The sequence below is a fragment of the Salvelinus alpinus genome, chromosome 24 (assembly GCF_045679555.1).
Source record: "Salvelinus alpinus chromosome 24, SLU_Salpinus.1, whole genome shotgun sequence".
In the NCBI taxonomy this organism is placed as follows: domain Eukaryota; kingdom Metazoa; phylum Chordata; class Actinopteri; order Salmoniformes; family Salmonidae; genus Salvelinus; species Salvelinus alpinus.
The window spans coordinates 20,006,647-20,025,381 of record NC_092109.1 but is presented as its reverse complement, the minus strand read 5'-3'; the positions used below and the strand labels follow the sequence as shown (position 1 = coordinate 20,025,381).

Here is an 18,735-nt window from a genome sequence, read left to right as displayed (position 1 = left end):
AACATCTCAAGAATGATCAATGGAAACTGGATGCACCTGAGCTCAATTTTGAGTCTCATAGCAAAGGGTCTGAATACTTATGTAAATAAGGTATTTCAGTTTTTTATTTTTAATACATTTGCAAAAATAAGTAAAAGCCTGTTTTCGTTTTGTCATTAGGGTATTGTGTGTAGATTGATTTTTATTTTATTTGAATTAGGCTGTAACGTTTCAAAATGTGGAAAGAGGGAAAGGGTCTGAATTCTTTCCGAATGCACTGTAAATGGTAACTAAAGGTAAAGTATATAGAAACAACAGGAGAGAATATCAACACAAGAGGATGACTTGAAGGTATTTATTTAGTAATTTTGTGGGAATAAATGATAAATTACCATGTATGTTCGTTGGTGTTTCCTATGTATTTACCTAGTAAATAATTTGTAATTAACGGGCTGTAAAATTAAGTGTTACCCATGACGGTGCTTGGAGTAGTGCACCTCCATCACAACATCCAAGCAAACCCAAAGAGCTTGGTGAGTTACAAGCTACATGGGAGTACTCCATAGTCATATGAAGATCTACATAGCAGCTGATAAGCATGATAAAGCATGATAAGCGTGTGTGTGTGATGGTGCCGACAGCAACATCTTACAAATTACAACCCGACTTTGCTAAGTGTAGCTTTACTTTTTTTGTGCAGAAAGTTCCTGCTATTATCACATATGACCGCCAAGCACTTCTGGACATAAGTTCGACAGTTACTAACCTCGACTTTGACTTCTCAGCTCAGCTGTTCCCTTGTTCATATCGGACCACATTTCTTTATTTCACGGGCTACCAAAACACTGCAAGCTTCGACGCAACAGACAAGCTGGCATCCTGGTGAGACTGAGACGAAGAGAAAATCGTCCGGCAGGCCCCTCGGTTCTATTGGCAAATGTCCAGTCACTCGAGATAAGATGGATGAGCTTTGTTCGAGAGGCTGCTATCAAAGAGACTTGAAAAGCTGCAATATTATATGCCTTGCAGAGACGTGGCTGGATGACTCTATGTATGTAGTACAACAGTGGTTTCTCCATGCAGCGACACGATCGTAAGAAGGCGGCCTCGTGCAAGTCCAAAGGGGGAGGGTTGTGAAGAAAATCTCAAGCTTTTGCTCACCTGATATAGAATACCTCATAGAAAGCTGCAGGCCCTTTTATCTACGTAGAGAGTTCTCATCAACAATTATCATCGATGTCTCCCTCCAAAAGCCAACACCACTTTGGCACTCAACAAACTATATGGGGCCATAAACAAACAAGAAACCACTCACCCAGAGGCAGCGGTTCTGGTGCGCGAAGACTTTAACGCAGGGAGACTTAAAACCATTCTACCTCACTTCTACCAACACGCCTCCTGCGCCGCTAGGGGCACTAAAACTCTAGACCACTTTTACTCTACCCTCAGAAACCCATACAAGGCCCTGCCTCGTCTTCCCTTCTGACCACGACTCTATTCTCCTGCTTCCTGTTTACAAACAACAAATGCTCAAACAGGAAGTACCCGTGTGTGGTCCAATGAAGCAGACGTGAGGCTAGTAGAAACTGGGATATGTTCCGGCATTCATTCGATGGCATTGAGGAGTTTACAACAGTCACAGGCTTTATCAATAAGTGCATAGACGACCTCATCCCCAAAGTGACTATACGAACGTATCCAAACCAAAAACATGCGTAAAACAATTTTTAATTTTTTTATTTATTCATCCCTTGTTCTCCCCAATTTCATGGTATCCAATTGGTAGTTACAGTCTGATCTCATCGCTGCAACTCCCGTATGGACTCGAGAGAGGGAAAGGTCGAGAGCCGTGCGTCCACCAAAACACAACCCAACCAAGCAGCACTGCTTCTTGACACAATGCCCGCTTAACCTGGAAGCCAGCTACACCAAAGTGTCGGAGGAAACACCGTACACCTGGCGACCATGTCAGCATGCATGCGCCCAGCCCGCCACAGGAGTTGCTAGAGAGCGAAGGGACAAGGACATCCCTGCCAGCCAAACCCTCCCCTAACCCAGACGATGCTGGGTCAATTGTGCGCCGCCCCATGGGTCTCCCGGTCGTGGCTGGCTGTGACAGAGGCTGGACTCGAACCAGGATTTCTAATGGCACAGCTAGAACTGCGATGTAGTGCCTTAGACCACTGCACCACTCGGGAAGCCCTGCGTAAAACTTTTAAACAGGTTAACACTCAAAATAACATGGAGCGATCTCAAAGCAGGCACAGACATTTTCAATCTCTCCTTGTCCCAGTCTGTAAACCTAACATGTTTCAAGATGACCACCATCGTCCCTGTTCTCAACAACTGGAAGGTAACCTGCCTAAATGACTATCGACTACCACTCAAATGTCTAATTTTCACAAGTAATCACACACCTGAGTCAATACTTTGTAGAAGCACCTTTGGCAGCGATGACAGATGTGAGTCTCTGAGATCTTTCCACACCTGGAATGTGCAACATTTGCCCATTGTTTTTTTCTAAATTCTTCAAGCTCTGTCAAATTGGCTGTTGATCATTGCTAAATAATTTTCAGGTCTTGCCATAGTGTAAATGTTCAAATAGATTTAAGTCAAAACTGTAACTCGGCCACTCAGGAACATTCACTGTCATCTTGGTAAGCAACTCCAGTGTAGATTTGGCCTTGTTTTTAGGTTATTGTCTTGCTGAAAGGTTAATTATTCTCCCAGTGTTTGGTGGAAAGCAGACTAAACCAGGTTTTCTTCTAGGATTTTGCCTTTGCTTAGCTCTATTCCCTTTCAATCCTGGGAACTCCTCAGTCCTTAATGATTACAAGCATACCCATAACATGATGCAGCCATCACTATGCTTGAAAATATGGAGAGTGGTACTCAGTAATGTGTTGTATTGGATTTGTCACAAACATAACACTTTGTACTCAGGACTAAAAGGTAATTAGAGTGCTACGTTTTTTGCACTATTACTATAGTGCATTGTTGCAAATAGGATACATGTTTTAGAACAGCGGCGTCTGGTAAGACAAGGGGCGGTGGACTACGTATTTTTGTAAATAACAGCTGGTGCACAATATCTAAGGAAGTCTCGAGGTTTTGCTCGCCTGAGGTAGAGTATCTCATGATAAGCTGTAGACCACACTATCTACCTAGAGTGTTTTCATCTGTATTTTTCATAGCTGTCTACATACCACCACAGACGGATGCTGGCACTAAGACCACACTGAATGAGCTGTATTCCGCCATAAGCAAACAGGAAAACGCTCACCCAGAAGCGGCGCTCCAAGTAGCCGAAGACTTTAATGCAGGGAAAAAAACTCTGGACCACCTTTACTCCACACACAGAGACGCATACAAAGCTCTCCCTCACCCTCCATTTGGCAAATATGACCATAATTCTATCCTTCTGATTCAAGCCAAAATTAAAGCAGGAAGCACCAGTGACTTGATCAATAAAAAAAGTGGTCAGATGAAGCAGATGCTAATCTACAGGACTGTTTTGCTAACACAGACTGGAATGTGTTCCGGGATTCTTCCGATGGCATTTAGGAGTACACCACATCATTCACTGGCTTCATCAATAAGTGCATCGATGATGTCGTCCCCACAGTGACCGTACGTACATTCCCCAACCAGAAGCCATGGATTACAGACAACATCCGAACAAGCTAGATATATGGCACCAAATACTACACTTATGATTGCTTTAGGTAATACACAGAGTATAAGTTAATTTGTCCCAATACTTTTGGTCCACTAAAATGGGGGGGACTATGTACGGAAAGTGCTTTAATTTCTAAACCGTTCAACCGATATGGATGAAAATACCCTAAAATTCAAGTTGACAATCTGCACTTTAATCTTGTAGTCAATGTATCATTTAAAATCCAAAGTGCAGAAGTACAGAACCAAAACAACAAAATATGTACTGTTTCAATAATTGTGGAGCTCACTGTTTATACACTAAATACACACATTACACTGACACTCTCACACAAAACCCACACACATTCACATACAGTACATTTGCATACAAATACATAACACACACGCATACCGATGCAACACAAACACATGCACACACACACACACACACCTCGCACACACCTTGCAACCCTGCACATTGATCTGGTACTGGTACCTCCTATACAGAGCTCCATTCTTGTGTATTTTATTACTATTGTGTTTTTTTATTTGTGTTTTTTTACTCTGCATCGTTGAGAAGAGCTTGTAAGCAAGCATTTCCCGGTAAAGTCTACATCCGTTGTATTCGGTGCATGTTACAAATACAATTATATTTTATTTGAATTTGATATAAAAAAAAAGGATACAGCAGCAGACTGCATTGGAGAAGCACAGTCATACACTGTGCACTGATTGGCTCTGACCACAACCCATGTGCTTCAGCAATGATCCGGTGAGTGAACTGGAGCAGGGATGATTGTGATCACAGATGAGCCAATAAGTGGCAGGATGAGGGTGTGTGTGTGTGTGTGATTCCTACCTGGTCAGCAGGAGGGGCGAACGGCACACTCCTCTGGAGCTGGAGCTGCTTTTCAATGTTGTCCTTCAGACACTGACACACACGTCGCTTCTGGTCAGCAGAGTAAGCTTCCAGACTGAGCAAGCAGTCACACTTCTACACAGCCAGAGAGAGACATGGAGAAAGAGAGCCAGAGAGAGATAGAGAGAATGACAGAGAGATAGGGAGAGAGAGAGAGAGAGAGAGAGAGAGAGAGAGAGAGAGAGAGAGAGAGAGAGAGAGAGAGAGAGAGAGAGAGAGAGAGAGAAAGGGAGGAAAGGGAGAGTGGGGGACAGAGAAAGGATGAGAGGGGTTGTTATTCTCCTTTCATGCAATACTTAATTCTACTCTTTGTTGCAGGTTTGACAGTTTAGTTGAGAAAAAGGCTTCTTTGTAAATGTGTCTCCATGGTGGCAGGACCTCTGTTTTAGGAGGGAGAGGGAGCGCAAGAGAGAGAGGAAACAAGAGAAAAAAATGAAAGCAAATTAATTATAGAATTAATGAATGATGGCAAATGGGAGTGGGGAACAGCAAGATAGTTTTGGAGAGGTATCGTGCTTAATGGTTTCCTCACCCATGGAGAGATGACAGCAAAAGGCAGTGTGTGTGTGTGTGTGTGTGTGTGTGTGTGTGTGTGTGTGTGTGTGTGTGTGTGTGTGTGTGTGTGTGTGTGTGTGTGTGTGTGTGTGTGTGTGTGTGTGTGTGTGTGTGTGTGTGTGTGTGTGTGCCTGCGCATATATGCCTGTGTGTGTGTGTGTGTGTGTGTGTGTGTGTGTGTGTGTGTGTGTGTGTGTGTGTGTGTGTGTGTGTGTGTGTGTGTGTGTGTAGGTGTGGACATATGTATATGTGTGCATGTGTGTTATATCCACTTAGTCACAGAGAATTACACTGACCCACTGGTACAGTCCAGGGCAGTGCTGAGCAGCCTGAGAGGGCAGTGAGTGCTTTGAAAGAGGATGAGAACTAAGAAAAGAACTTAGCAAGCCAGAAGTGGCATCCTGTACTGCTGCTGAGTAGTAACAAACAGTAATAGTGCTATTGACTATTGTGCTTTAAATATTAACAACCCCATGGTGTGATATATGACTTGGAGCCAGACTTAGATCATGTGATTTGCTCACTTCAAGTGAAATAGATCTCCGGTCAAACTGATTAAAAGACTTCAAGTTGGGTGCCCCCAAAGAAAGAACATAAATCAATCCATCGCTTTTATTAATGTTCTGGAGGGTAGAATTGAATGTCCCGTAGTTAACTTCAAGTCGACAGGGATATCGACGTGTAAAGTCTGTTCAAAGGAGATGCTCAGAAAACATCAGAGGGAGAGACTAATGGGAATTTTACGCATATTTGCAATGGATGTGATTTCTTGCTAATGCTGCGGGGATGGAGCTATTGATGGAGTCAATGGGCTGAATGAACATTACAATCAGACTGAGGAAACATCTTCAAAAAGACCTCTGTGAGTTTCACTGGTTCAAGGTTAACATTTATGCTGGTGTGTTTAAGTGGTGTGTGTGTATACGTACAGCATATAAACTACGTATACTCAACTCTATAACCTCTTCTATTAACTACAGTGGATCTGTACAAAGACATGTTGTCGGGGACACACTTTTGGCACTGCCTGTGGCCATGAATAGTGTCAATGCATTGTGAGCTGTTGAGTCACCCTTGTGTGTATTTCTGTGAAACACTTGGAGTCATTCCAAAACACACACACACACACACACTATTCCAAGGATACTGAACATACACCCACAAACTGTTGTTTACGCAGTCTACTCAGAACCTCTATGAGAGGAGAAAAAAAAAGTTTATGTCCAGCTTGACAGAGAACCAAACTCTCCCAGATGGATGCCTGGCTCAGATAAGATCATTTCAGTCATAATAATTCCCTGAAGTGAACACAACATAAAATACAAAACATTTCGATACTTAGAGTGAATGGAAAAAATAGACAGCTATCTGCTTTCTTCTCGCTAATGTTTTTGCTTTGTGCCAAGATGTCGTCGACAGCGTGGGTTATTCTGGGAGTTTTTTCCATTTTCTGGAAGTCCTCGGAGATTGACCGGAGTCCTGAACGATTTTCTTGGAGCTAACGCTGTCCTTGTCTGCGACGCATCGTGATGCTCGCTAGCTCGCTTCCATGTCACGACATCTGTCGTTAAGCGGTCCACTGGCCTTCACCACTGTCCATTGAAGTTTGGACACTTTTGCTTTTCTTGTAGGAAGCCTTTGTTTTCAGGACTTTTTCATTGTCAGATATAGTAATGCAGCCTGATGTGTTCGGAACTACAGTATGATGTTTTTTTCACTGTCAAGGCCAGACTCCCCTGACGTTGCGAGATTTGTTTAACCTTTTACTGCAGCAGGCTAAGTCAGGGTCACACAGTGTTTCTTGGTAGTCTTAAACAAATCTACTTTGAAACCAAGTATACACCTCACACACATGGTTATGAGCTTAAAAAAAAAGAAGACATTGAGTTGAAATTTATTCAATTTTGAGTTTGCATCCCAATATTACACTTTATATAATTCATAGAAATGAAATTATGAAAATAGTGAATAACGTTCCACCCATGAGGCCACCAGGTAATTTGACAGCAGGAAAGGATTTTAAGTATTTACAAAAGTCCAAAATCGTTTGTGTAGTGCTTCTACAAAATACATTTGTCACAAAGTGTCATTAAAACATTCAATCTCGGTCCGCTGCAATGGAAAAGGACCTTAAATGAAGATTCCAGACTGAGTGAAAAGACAACAACTTGGACAGAACCTGATCTTCTGTCCACGAACTTAGAATCCCTGGAGAATGACAACAGATTCATCAAGTTCACACAGATTCCAGAGTATCCAGTCAGTAGGGACCTCCATGTGAAGGTCATGTTGCTCCTCCATAAGTGCATCTGGTAACTGCCCTGGGGCTCCCCTCCTGAGACCCCTGGCCAGGGTTACAAACGCTTGTCACTGTAGTGGTACCAGCGGCGTAACAGTTTCGCGGGGCCCTCCTCAATGTTGCCAGGCAGTGTGTGCAGTTTTATAGCTAATTTTCTGCTTTTCTACACATTTTGCCATGGCACCTTGAGGTCGCCTAGGCTGAGAGCTCCTGTACATTTTGTAAATTTTTCATATTTTTTATTTGTTTTTGTTTGAATGTTTTCCTTTTCGTTTTGACACTGAATAGCAAAATAAGTTAGACAAAAGACGGAGTTACCTATGTGTTTCCAGCCTTTGAATTTGATGGCGAATCAGCTCTTTCAACATAGCTAGATATCAATGCTAGCAAGCTATCTAGTTCGTTAGCTAGTGCGTTTGTTTTTCTACAGTCTCCTGAACCATGAGAAGGCCTGCAATGGATGGTGAGCTGGCAGTGATGAATTCATTGCTCAGTCTGAAGATTCCTCTGAAGTCTTGCGCAGGCTGACATCATTGAGTGAGTGCGAACTTAACAACAAACTTTATCCCGTACAAGGTAGTCAGACGGCAGGGCTAGCGAAGCGCCAGTGAGACGCATTGAATGGAGAGTGAACTGTGCCTGCCACCGAAGGACCTGCTCATCTCCCCCCTGTTGACAACCCATCCTTCTGCTCAAGCTACGTGGATCCCTCTCAACTGTCACCCCATTTGTCGGAGGCTTGAAACACCCAAAACGTTCAACTCTAGCTGACATTTGTCGTCGTCCAGACCTACTCTCTCTTACGTAGCTACATATATTATATTATCTATATTATTATTATTATTTATTTTCAAGCGCTTTGAGATTCTTTCTGTAATGAAAAGCGATATAGAAGCTGAATTAAATAATTTTTATTATGAGAACGTTCATATGTTATCTGTTCAATCGACCTATGTTGACCTTCCGTATCGGCGGTGGAAGTTGGCCGAGCTACAGCGGTGTTATTATTTATTATTATTTATTTATTACCTTATTTACATAAGTATTCAGACCCTTTAATATGAGACATGAAATTGAGGTCAGGTGCATCCTGTTTCCATTGATCATCCTTTCAGATGTTTCTACAACTTGACTGGAGTCCACCTGAGGTAAATTAAATTGATTGGACATGATTCGAAAGGCACACACCCATCTATAGAATGTCCCACAGTTGACAGTGCATGTCAGAGCAAAAACCAAGCCATGAGTTTGAAGAAATTGTCCATAGAGATCCGCGACAGGATTGTGTCAAGGCACAGATCTGTGGAAGGGTACCAAAAAATGTCTGCAGCATTGAAGGTCCCCAAGAACACAGTGGTCTCCATCAATCTTAAATGGAAGAAGTTTGGAACCACCAAGACTCTTCCTAGAGCTGGCCGCCCAGCCAAACTGAGCAATCGGGGGAAAAGGGCCTTGGTCAGGGAGGTGACCAAGAACCCAATAGTCACTCTTACAGAGCTTTATAATTCCTCTGTGGAGATGGGAAAACCTTCTAGAGGGACAACTATCTCTGTAGCACTCCACCAATCAGGCCTTTATGGTAGAGTGGCCAGACGGAAGCCACTCCTCAGTAAAATGCACATGACAGCTCGCTTGGAGTTTTCTAAAAGGCACCTAAAGACTCTCAGACCATGAGAAACAAGATTCTCTGGTCTGATGAAACCAAGATTAAACTCTTTGGCCTGAATGCCAAGACTCACGTCTGGAGGAAACCTGGCACCATCCCTACAGTGAAGCATGGTGGTAGCAGCATCATGCTGTGGGGATGTTTTTCAGTGGCAGGGAATGGGAGACTAGTCAGGAAAAGATGAATGGCGCAAAGTACAGAGAGATCCTTGATGAAAACCTGCTCCAGAGTGCTCAGGAACTCAGATTGGAGCAAAGGTTCACCTTTCAACAGGACAACGACCCTAAGCACACAGCCAAGACAACGCAGGAGTGGCTTCGGGACAAGTCTCTGAATGTCCTTGAGTGGCCCAGCCAGAGCCCAGACTTGAACCCGATCAAACATCTCTGGAGAGACCTGAAAATAGCTGTGCCGCAACGCTCCCCATCCAACCTGACAGAGCTTAAGAGGATATGTAGAGAAGAATGGGAGAATCTCCCCAAATACAGGTGTGCCAAGCTTGTAGACTCGAGGCTGTAAGCACTGCCAAAGGGGCTTCAACAAAGTACTGATTAAATGGTCTGAATACTTACAGTACCCGTCAAAAGTTTGGACATACCTACTCATTCAAGGGTTTTTCTTTATTTTGACATTTTATACATTGTAGAATAATATTGAAGACATCAAAACTATGAAATAACACATATGGAATCATGTATATAGTGTTGGATTCGACATTTTGAACATTGAGATATTAAATAAATGATAGAGAAGAAGCATAGAATACTAGGAGTGAAAGAGACTTGGTTTTATGTCAGAAGTGAATGGTTCTCTGTAGAAAGCCAGATGGCGCTGGAATGTGTTGGGGGACGGGGGGAGTGTGTCGTGTTGATACAGGAAAGACAGATGGACATCTGTGGATTAGGTGAGGTCAGGAGGTGAGGTCAGGAGGTGAGGTCAGGAGGTGAGGTCAGGAGGTGAGGTCAGGAGGTGAGGTCAGGAGGTGAGGTCAGGAGGTGAGGTCAGGAGGTGAGGTCAGGAGGTGAGGTCAGGAGGTGAGGTCAGGAGGTGAGGTCAGGAGGTGAGGTCAGGAGGTGAGGTCAGGAGGTGAGGTCAGATCCCCTGAAGGGAGTAATAAGGGTTCAGTATCCTGTTACTCTTTTCCTGTCGAACCATAAGATGTAAGGATTGGAGAGAAGGAGGAGTGTCTTAAGTGGGATATATATATCTGTGTTAGGAGAAATGTTGGGTTGTCTGAATTGCAGCTGTACAGAACCTTTGGGAAGAATTAAACTTGGTTAAAGCTTATCTAGTGTCTGTGAGTTACTTTGAAAAATAAGAACCTAACAATAGTGACCAAAAAAGTGTTAATCAAATCGAAATATCTCTTGAAGGCCAAATGGCCTTGCCCCTAAAATCACAAAATTCCAATCCTGCTTCTGACATTCTGTACATGCTTCTGCAAAACAAAACTGAATTGCTGTACAGATAGTAAGTGTATATAAATGTCCATCCAACCTGTTAGGCAGATCTAGCTATTTGCCCAACTCTCGTCAAGTATTTTAACTCCTATACCTCTACCTAAATGTCCATTTGCACGCACACACCCACCATCAAGTGATAAGAGCAAACAAGACAGAATTCAATGAATGGCCACTGGCCTGCCTTGGAGTGGCTAAAAAAACACACAGCATTTCCCTTTAGTCAGATTGATTAAATTGCTGTCTGGTTGGAGCCTTCCCCCTGAGTCATCTGGCAAATAAGTCTTGAGCGGATTTTTGGCCTCCTGTCCACACTTCTCACCTTAGTTTGCACTACGCCAGCACACTCAGTGTGTACTACGCAGGGATAAACTTAATAGCTTCTAGATATACAATGCTCTGGAGAACCTTTTACAATAGAGAGATGCATGGCAGAGATGGCACCCCTATCAGCCTGCCAGAGGGCATGGCAGTCTAGCATGCCAACAAGAGAGGAAACGTAGGTCACTGTGTAAATGATGATAACAAGCAAATGTCTCCTGAGTGCTACAAATCTGCTGTTCATTGTGATTTAAGCAAAGCAATGGCACCATCCAAAAAGGGTTAATGGCTTTGCAATAAGGGGTTGAATTGTGATAAATTGCTGAAGGTGGACGTGTTCCCATTATTCCTATCCTAGTGTGCCCAATGCACACTAATGATTAGCGCTATTCTGACTCGCCCATGATAATTGTAAGTATATTTGTTCTGTGCGCCAGAGTACATTGAAGATCAGTTCTGCTTCTCCCTTGGCACGACTTCCTAGGATTTCCCAGTAAGCTTGAAGTCTGTAAATGAACATAAAACCTTAGTTTGTAAAGGCAACGCCCCTCACTTGACTGCCAATGAGACATACTTGGCAGGCGAGAAAGAAGAGACTAATCACTACACTTTTAGAAAAAAAGGTGCTATATAAAAAAAAGAAAGGGGGATACCTTGTCAGTTGTAAAACTGAATGCATTCAACTGAAATGTGTCTTCCCAACCCCTCTGAATCAGAGCGATCTGGGGGGCTGCCTTAATTGACATCCACAGTGCACGGGGAACAGTGGGTTAACTGCCTTGCTCAGTGGCAGAACAACAGATTTTTGCCTTGTTAGCTGATTCGATCCAGCAAACTTTTGGTTACTTGCCCAACACTCCTACCCGCCAGGCTACCTGCCACCCCTATCTAGAACCAAAAAGGGTTCTTCGGGCTGTCCCCATAGGAGAACCATTTGAAGAACCCCTTTTGGTTCCAGTAGAACCCTTTTGGCTTCCATGTAGAACCTTTTCCACATAGGGTTCTACATGGAACCCAACACAGTTCTACCTGGAACCAAAAAAGGTTCTACCTGGAACCAGAAATGGTGCTCCTATGGCGACAGCTGCAGAACCCTTTTGGAATCCTTTTTGTGTCCACCGGTCAAAGTAGATTCTATAGACACTGAGTGTTCAAAACATTAAGAACACCTCCTCTTTTCATTACATAGACTGACCAGGTGAATCCAGGTGAAAGCTATGATCCCTTATTGATGTCAACCTGTTAAATCCATTTCAACCAGTGTAGATGAAGGGGAGGAGACAGGTTAAATAAGGATTATTAAGCCTTGAGACAATTGAGACATGGATTGTGTATGTGTGCCATTCAGAGGGTGAATGGGCAAGACAAATTATTTAAGTGCCTTTCAACAAAGTATGGTAGTAGGTGCCAGGTGCACCAGTTAGAGTGTGTCAAGAACTGCAACACTGCTGGGGTTTTCAAGTTTCCAGTGTGTATCAAGAAGGGTCCACCACCCAAAGGACATCCAGCCAACTTGACACAACTGTGGGAAGCATTGGAGTCAACATGGGCCAACATCCCTGTGGAATGGTTTCAACTCCTTGTAGAGTCCATGGCCCGACAAATTGAGGCTATTCTGAGGGCAAAAATATCCCATCACAACTAAAAACGGCTGCTCATCAACCAATCAGAGGTCAGCTTTAAGAAACACTCACGTTATCTCCATCCATGTGTCATCAGGTGTCACGCTCCTCAGAGCTTCGATGCCCGTTTACGTGTCTTTAGTCCGTATTACTGGAAAATATTCTACATTCAACACTAGGTTGAAGAGTGTTGAATATGGCATCCTGCAGCTTAGGGCTGCTGTCTCTTCAACATCTCAGTGCAGATACTGTCTGGCCCAAGGGCTTTACTGTACTGAGGGCTTTGATTTTCTCTTTCAGCTCTGTTATTGTGATGGGTATATCTAATGGGTTTCATTGGTCTTTAAATGTTGTAATTTATCAACTAATTTTGTCTGAGTCTCGGTTAATTTCTGGCATTCTGTATTTTCATACAGTTTTTCCAAAGTAGTTTTTGAAAATGTTGCCATTTCAAATGGGATGTTCTTCTTATTATGTGAGGTATGAAACTTGCACCAAAGTTCCCAAAACATGTTTAGGTTTATTGCCTCTTACATTTTTTCAAGCTCATTAGACATATAGACAGCTTTTTGTTTTCATCTTGTAGTAACTTTTTATATTGTTTTAGGGCCAGGTGATATTTTATACATCCAACCTGGTCTGTGGGGTTTGTTTTTGGTTTGACAGTTTTCCTGGCAGCAATACATTCACTGCCAAACCATTTCTCTTTGGGCACTTTGTTTGTATATGATTATGTTAGCAGTTTGTAGAATATAATTCATATGTTGCCAAATTAATGTTTTCTTTCCTTAAGCAAAATGCGTGTTATCAATTTAATGCTGTTTAAAGAGTAGGGGTGTGCCGACATGGCCATACTTGTATACGTAAATTGATGATACTCCTAATCGGGAAAAAATGTGTTTTAAAGCTTCAGATTAGGAGCAGCATGCAGAGGGGTGTGTGTGTGCATCTGTGTCCTCAACTTGTGTTACTGGTATTTTTCCATTTGTAATTGGGAGATTGAATAGGTACAGTATGGTTCCTGGTTTGAGATTGTAGTTGACTCCATATTTCCTTTAAGATAAAGGGTGATGTGGCAGTGGTCTGACAGGGCTAGTTGTGGCATGAATGTAAAGGCATTAACACGTTCAAATGGAATGAAGGTTATAGAGTAATCCACCACACTGTCTCCTAGCACAGAGCTGTTCCATATACAGTATACACTCCCACACAAAACCCACACACTACATACGCTGTCGTGGCAGAATCAGATTTAGCTAAGTAACATAGATAAGATGTTATTTTCATCATATGCTTGTGAGATACTTGTCATTAGAATGGGGCCAGAGAGGGGAGAGGTCAGGCTTGTCTTCATATGTCAATGTATATGTTAAACCATGTGACGGGATGGAGTTATTCATTGGGGAACCAGTTAGTTATCTCATACAATGTCTGTACGTCAGTCACTCCCTACTTTTCTCATAGGGGGAAGGAGTTTGGCCGTGTTTGGAACCATTGTATGTCCCCTCTGAGGTTGCCCTTATCTTGACCCAGTATTTGACCTAAGGGGCTCACTGTCTGATTTTGAGTTTGTCCAGGTTTGGGAGTATCTAGAAATGACAATTGATCTAGCCATTGGATGAGGTAATGTTTTGGTAGACAGTAAATCTCATCAAGCATGAGATTTAAACCTTGTCTTGGGAGATCAAACTGAACGATGATTTATAGCTGATGCTGTCTAGCGATAGGATACTCCTCTTTCGGGTAAAGGATTCTTTGTAAGTTGAGAGGGGTGTATCTTGGCTATAAATGAAACTAAGAATGGTTTTGTAAGCACTCTCAGAGAATTCATTTATAGACACTGAATTGATCTGAGAGTCATTAAAGGGCTTTGGTGAAGCTTGTATATATATTAAAAATGGAATATATAATTTAACTCTGACTTGTGTGTGGTTGGCTCTCTCTCTTTATTGAGTAATACAGGAAATTTCCACGACAACGCACACACACCCATAACACACACACACACGCACACAGTACCTTCAGAAAGTATTCATACCCCTTGACTTATCCACACATTTTGTAGTGTTACAGCCTGAATTAAAAAGCTGTCAAATTGGTTGTTGATCATAGCTAGACAATCATTTTCAGGTTTTGCCATAGATTTTCAAGTAGATTTAAGTCAAAACTCTATGTCGGCCACTCACGAACATTCACTGTCTTCTTGGTAAGCAACTCTAGTGTGTATTTGGCCTTGTGTTTTAGGTTATTGTCCTGCTGAAAGGTGAATTCGTCTCCCAGTATCTGGTGGAAAGTAGACCAGGTTTACTCTAGGATTTGGCCTGTGCGTAGCTCTATTTTGTTTATTTTTATTCTAAAAAACTCCCCAGTCCTTAATGATTACAAGCATACCCATAACATGATGCAGCTACCACTATGCTTGAAAATATGAAGAGTTGTACTCAGTAATGTGTTGTACTGGATTTGCCCCAAACATAACACTTTGTATTCAGGACAAAAAGTTAATTGCTGTGCAATTTATGTGCAGCATTACTTTAGTGCATGTTTTGGAATATTTTATATTCTGTACAGGTTTCTTTCTTTTCCCTCTGTCAATTAGGTTAGGAGTAACTACAATGTTGTTGATCCGTCCTCAGTTTTCTCTATCACAGCCATTAAATTATGGAACTGTTTTAAAGTCACTATTGGCCTCATGGTGAAATCCCTCAGTGGTTTCCTTCCTCTCCGGCAACTGAGTTAGGAAGGATGCTTGTATATTTGTAGTGACTGGGTGTATTGATACACCATCCAAAGTGTAATTTATAACTTCACCATGCTCAACAGGATATTCAATGTCTGTGAGGCATTGTGAGGCATTGGAAACCACTTCTCGACTGAGGGACCTTACAAATAATTGTATGTAATTATGTGTGGGGTACAGAAATGAGGTAGTCATTCAAAAATCATGTTAAACACTATTATTGCACACAGAGTCAATCCATGCAACTTCTTAAGCAAATGTGTACTCCTGAACTTATGTGTGCTAACAAAGGGGTTGAATACTTTTTGACTCAAAGACACTGCAGTTTTTCATTTTTAATTCATTTGTAGAAAATAAAAAAATAAACATAATTCCACTTTGACATTATGGGGTATTGTGTGTAGGCCAGTGACAAACAAATCTACATTTAATCTATTGTAAATTCAGGCTCTAACACAACAAAATGTGGAAAAAGTCAAAGGGTGTGAATACTTTCTGAAGGAACTATACACACACACACACACACACACACACACACACACACACACACACACACACACACACACACACACACACACACACACACACACACACACACACACACACACACACACACACACACACACACACACACACACACAAATCATTTTCTGCTGCTACTCTGTTCTTTATTTTATTATCTATCCTGATGCCTAGTCACTTTACAGTACCTTGCCTTCATTCTACCTTAAATATCTCGTACCTCTACGCATTGATCTGTGTATACAGTAGCTCCATTCTTGTGTATTTTATTCCTCTTGTCTTACTATTTATTTGTATTATTGTTTTTAAACTCTGCATTGTTGGGAAAAACTTGTGAGCAAGCATTTCACGGCAAAGTCTCCACCAGTTTTATTCGGAGCATGTGACAAATAAAATTGTATTTGATATGCGAAAATGCCAAGAGAGTCACCTCTTGTCCTACCATTAACAATATAAACTGTAGATTCAGTGTTTCCCTCTGTGTCTATATAGTCCACCTCAACGGCAGTCCTGACGTTGAGATCACCACATAAAAGCACAGAGCCCAGAGATTGAAAATGTAATACATATAACTGGATATTCTGAAATCCTTCTTCTATACTGTATGGTAGGGGGAGTTTTGAGGTGGAATATAAATGGCACACAGGTATACTATATGTCCTGACTGGTACTCAATATTTCCTATTTCATCTTTCTCTCTCTCTCTCATACACACACTCACACATATACACTGTTCATTAAGATTACATCTGATGAGGAGGCTAGAAATAGCTGACCTTGATCTCAAGCGTCTGCAGTAGTTGGTCTCTAAGGTAGCCACTCTTATAGAATCAAGGTGAAACTAGTCTGGGTGCTTTTCCCATTCAAAATCGAGCCCTTATCAGCTTTGGGAAAGCATACAGTACATTAGATTCCAACACATGATCAAGTGACTCAAATTTAAAAAAAAAAAACATTTCAGACTAAACCAAAAGTTGTTTATTTTTGGAAACAAACAAACAGAGATATTGATTCATTCTCATTGCTCCTTTGATTTAGAGAGCTGTCTAGCACAAAGAGGAGAAGGGGGAGGCTGTAACCCAATATGGTGACCGGAGTATGGGCAAATGGGTGTGTCGAAAGAAAAGTAGTAAGCATGTGGAAAGGAGTGGGTGTGTCAAAAGAGCTATGCTATAGGTTAGTTAGAAGCTTTTGATTGAGCTGTGTTTTTTTTTTATTCTACCACGCAACTACCGTGAGAGTTTGGACTTCTCTTTTGAAGCCAGAGGATGAGTGTTAGTCATATTTAATTGTAGATTATCACTTATAAAACAGATTTCTTTTGTGGGGGAGGGTTAAAAGTACAGATGATGGGTGTACAGTTACTTCATGCATCATAGTGCGTGCTTACTGTGACTGTCACCCTGATATTGGCTACTAGGTAGCTATTTCCATGCTGTTGCTAGATAGTAGTGCTTGGCAAGCGGGAGCGAAGGGCACTGTCCCGATGTTGTTGCTGTTTATGCTCTACCCATTGATAGTAACCTGTATGTACGTAGGGCGGCAGGTAGACTAGCAGTTAAGAGCGTTGGGCCAGTAACTGAATGGCCGCTGGTTCGAATCCCTGAGCAGACTAGGTAAATCTGTCAATATGCCCTTGAGCAAGGCACTTAACCTTAATTGCTCTGGATAAGACCATCTGCTAAATTACTCAAATGTAAATGTATGTATCAAGGTGACATCTAGATGGTTATCAATATTGGTTATTTCTTGTATGGCTGTTAACTAACTTTAAATAAAATCATGGGAGGGGGAAAAATGGCCAATTTAGCTCCCGCCGGTGACGTCAATAAAACACCTGTGTACTGATCGCCGGCTTATCGACTCATTGTGCAGCCCAATCAGCTACGCAAAACGGTCTTGAGTGGCAACAAATCTGCCCAATTAGCTGATTCACTTGCCTTACACCCACTCCTTTTGACACACCGACTCACCCATACTCTGGTCGCCATATTGGGCTGCAGCTACCCATACTTCGTGTCCTTGGGATTGTAAGGTTCTGACTGCGCAAAGCATAGTTCTGAGATATTGAGCATCAAAGTTTTCACATCCCAGACCACAGAACTGTTTTGTAGTGAATTCTTCTTTCATACCCCATTAAGGTCCTCACCTGAAAGGTGAGAGGGGGGTGCAATCGCAGATAGAACCTTATGGCTCTGAAATGTCAATCTGGGTTCAGCCATAAGGTCTGTATTTGTTCAGGCTTGTGATTGGATATCAGGGAGAACCGTATAGTGCCATATTCAACTGGGTTTATGCAGATAGAACTCTCTAGTTTACAATTTTCCACTTAAAATTTGCTTTTTCAAAAATCTAACTTCACAGACATATGAAGAACTATCTAAAGATCAATTAATTATATGTGACTAACTAATTTTTGACAAACATTTCTGATATAACCTTATAGTCCCAAGGTCTCGACTTGACAATGAGAGCCCCAGGCCTATGAAGGCCTCCAGAGTATGACTGGCCTTGCGTAACACCTCAAGATATGTATCATTTCTGAACAATTCCCTCAAAGAGCTTAACTACAGCAAACTATCATCGCTGTTTCAATCTCAAACACTGTAATTCTGCTTTAGTAAGTGAAGGAAAAGTTGGACAGGACCACCCAAACTCACAACAGTACTTTAGCACCATGCACAACATGCCAAGAACGTCCTAAAAACAAACTGGGAACTAGGCAAAACCCTTCAGGGGACCATGTCACAACATCCCAAGAACGTCCTAAAAACGACCCATTCTTGGGATGTTGTGTCATGGTGCTCTGGAGGTTTTTGTCTACTTCCCATTTTGTTCCAGGAATGTCCCCCATGATGTTTTTAGAATGTTCTTGGGACATTGTGTCCAGGGGACCGTTTTGTCCGAGAACATACTATAAATGTCTTTGGGGATGTCCCCGGAACAAACCATCATTGGGAATGTCCCTGGAACAAAATGAGAAACAGAAAAA

The 18,735-nt window shown here is 42.1% G+C and overlaps 1 protein-coding gene across 5 annotated transcripts in view; it reads right to left on the bottom strand.

Annotated features, from left to right (window-relative positions):
• Positions 1 to 18,735, bottom strand: part of rgs3a (regulator of G protein signaling 3a) — a 228,559-nt gene that overhangs the window by 102,447 nt on the left and 107,377 nt on the right. For all 5 annotated transcript variants that reach the window (XM_071363911.1, XM_071363913.1, XM_071363912.1 and 2 more), the window contains one exon: positions 4,499 to 4,633. In XM_071363911.1, coding sequence (XP_071220012.1) covers positions 4,499 to 4,633 — 135 coding nt within the window. The remainder of the gene's footprint in view (positions 1 to 4,498; positions 4,634 to 18,735) is intronic.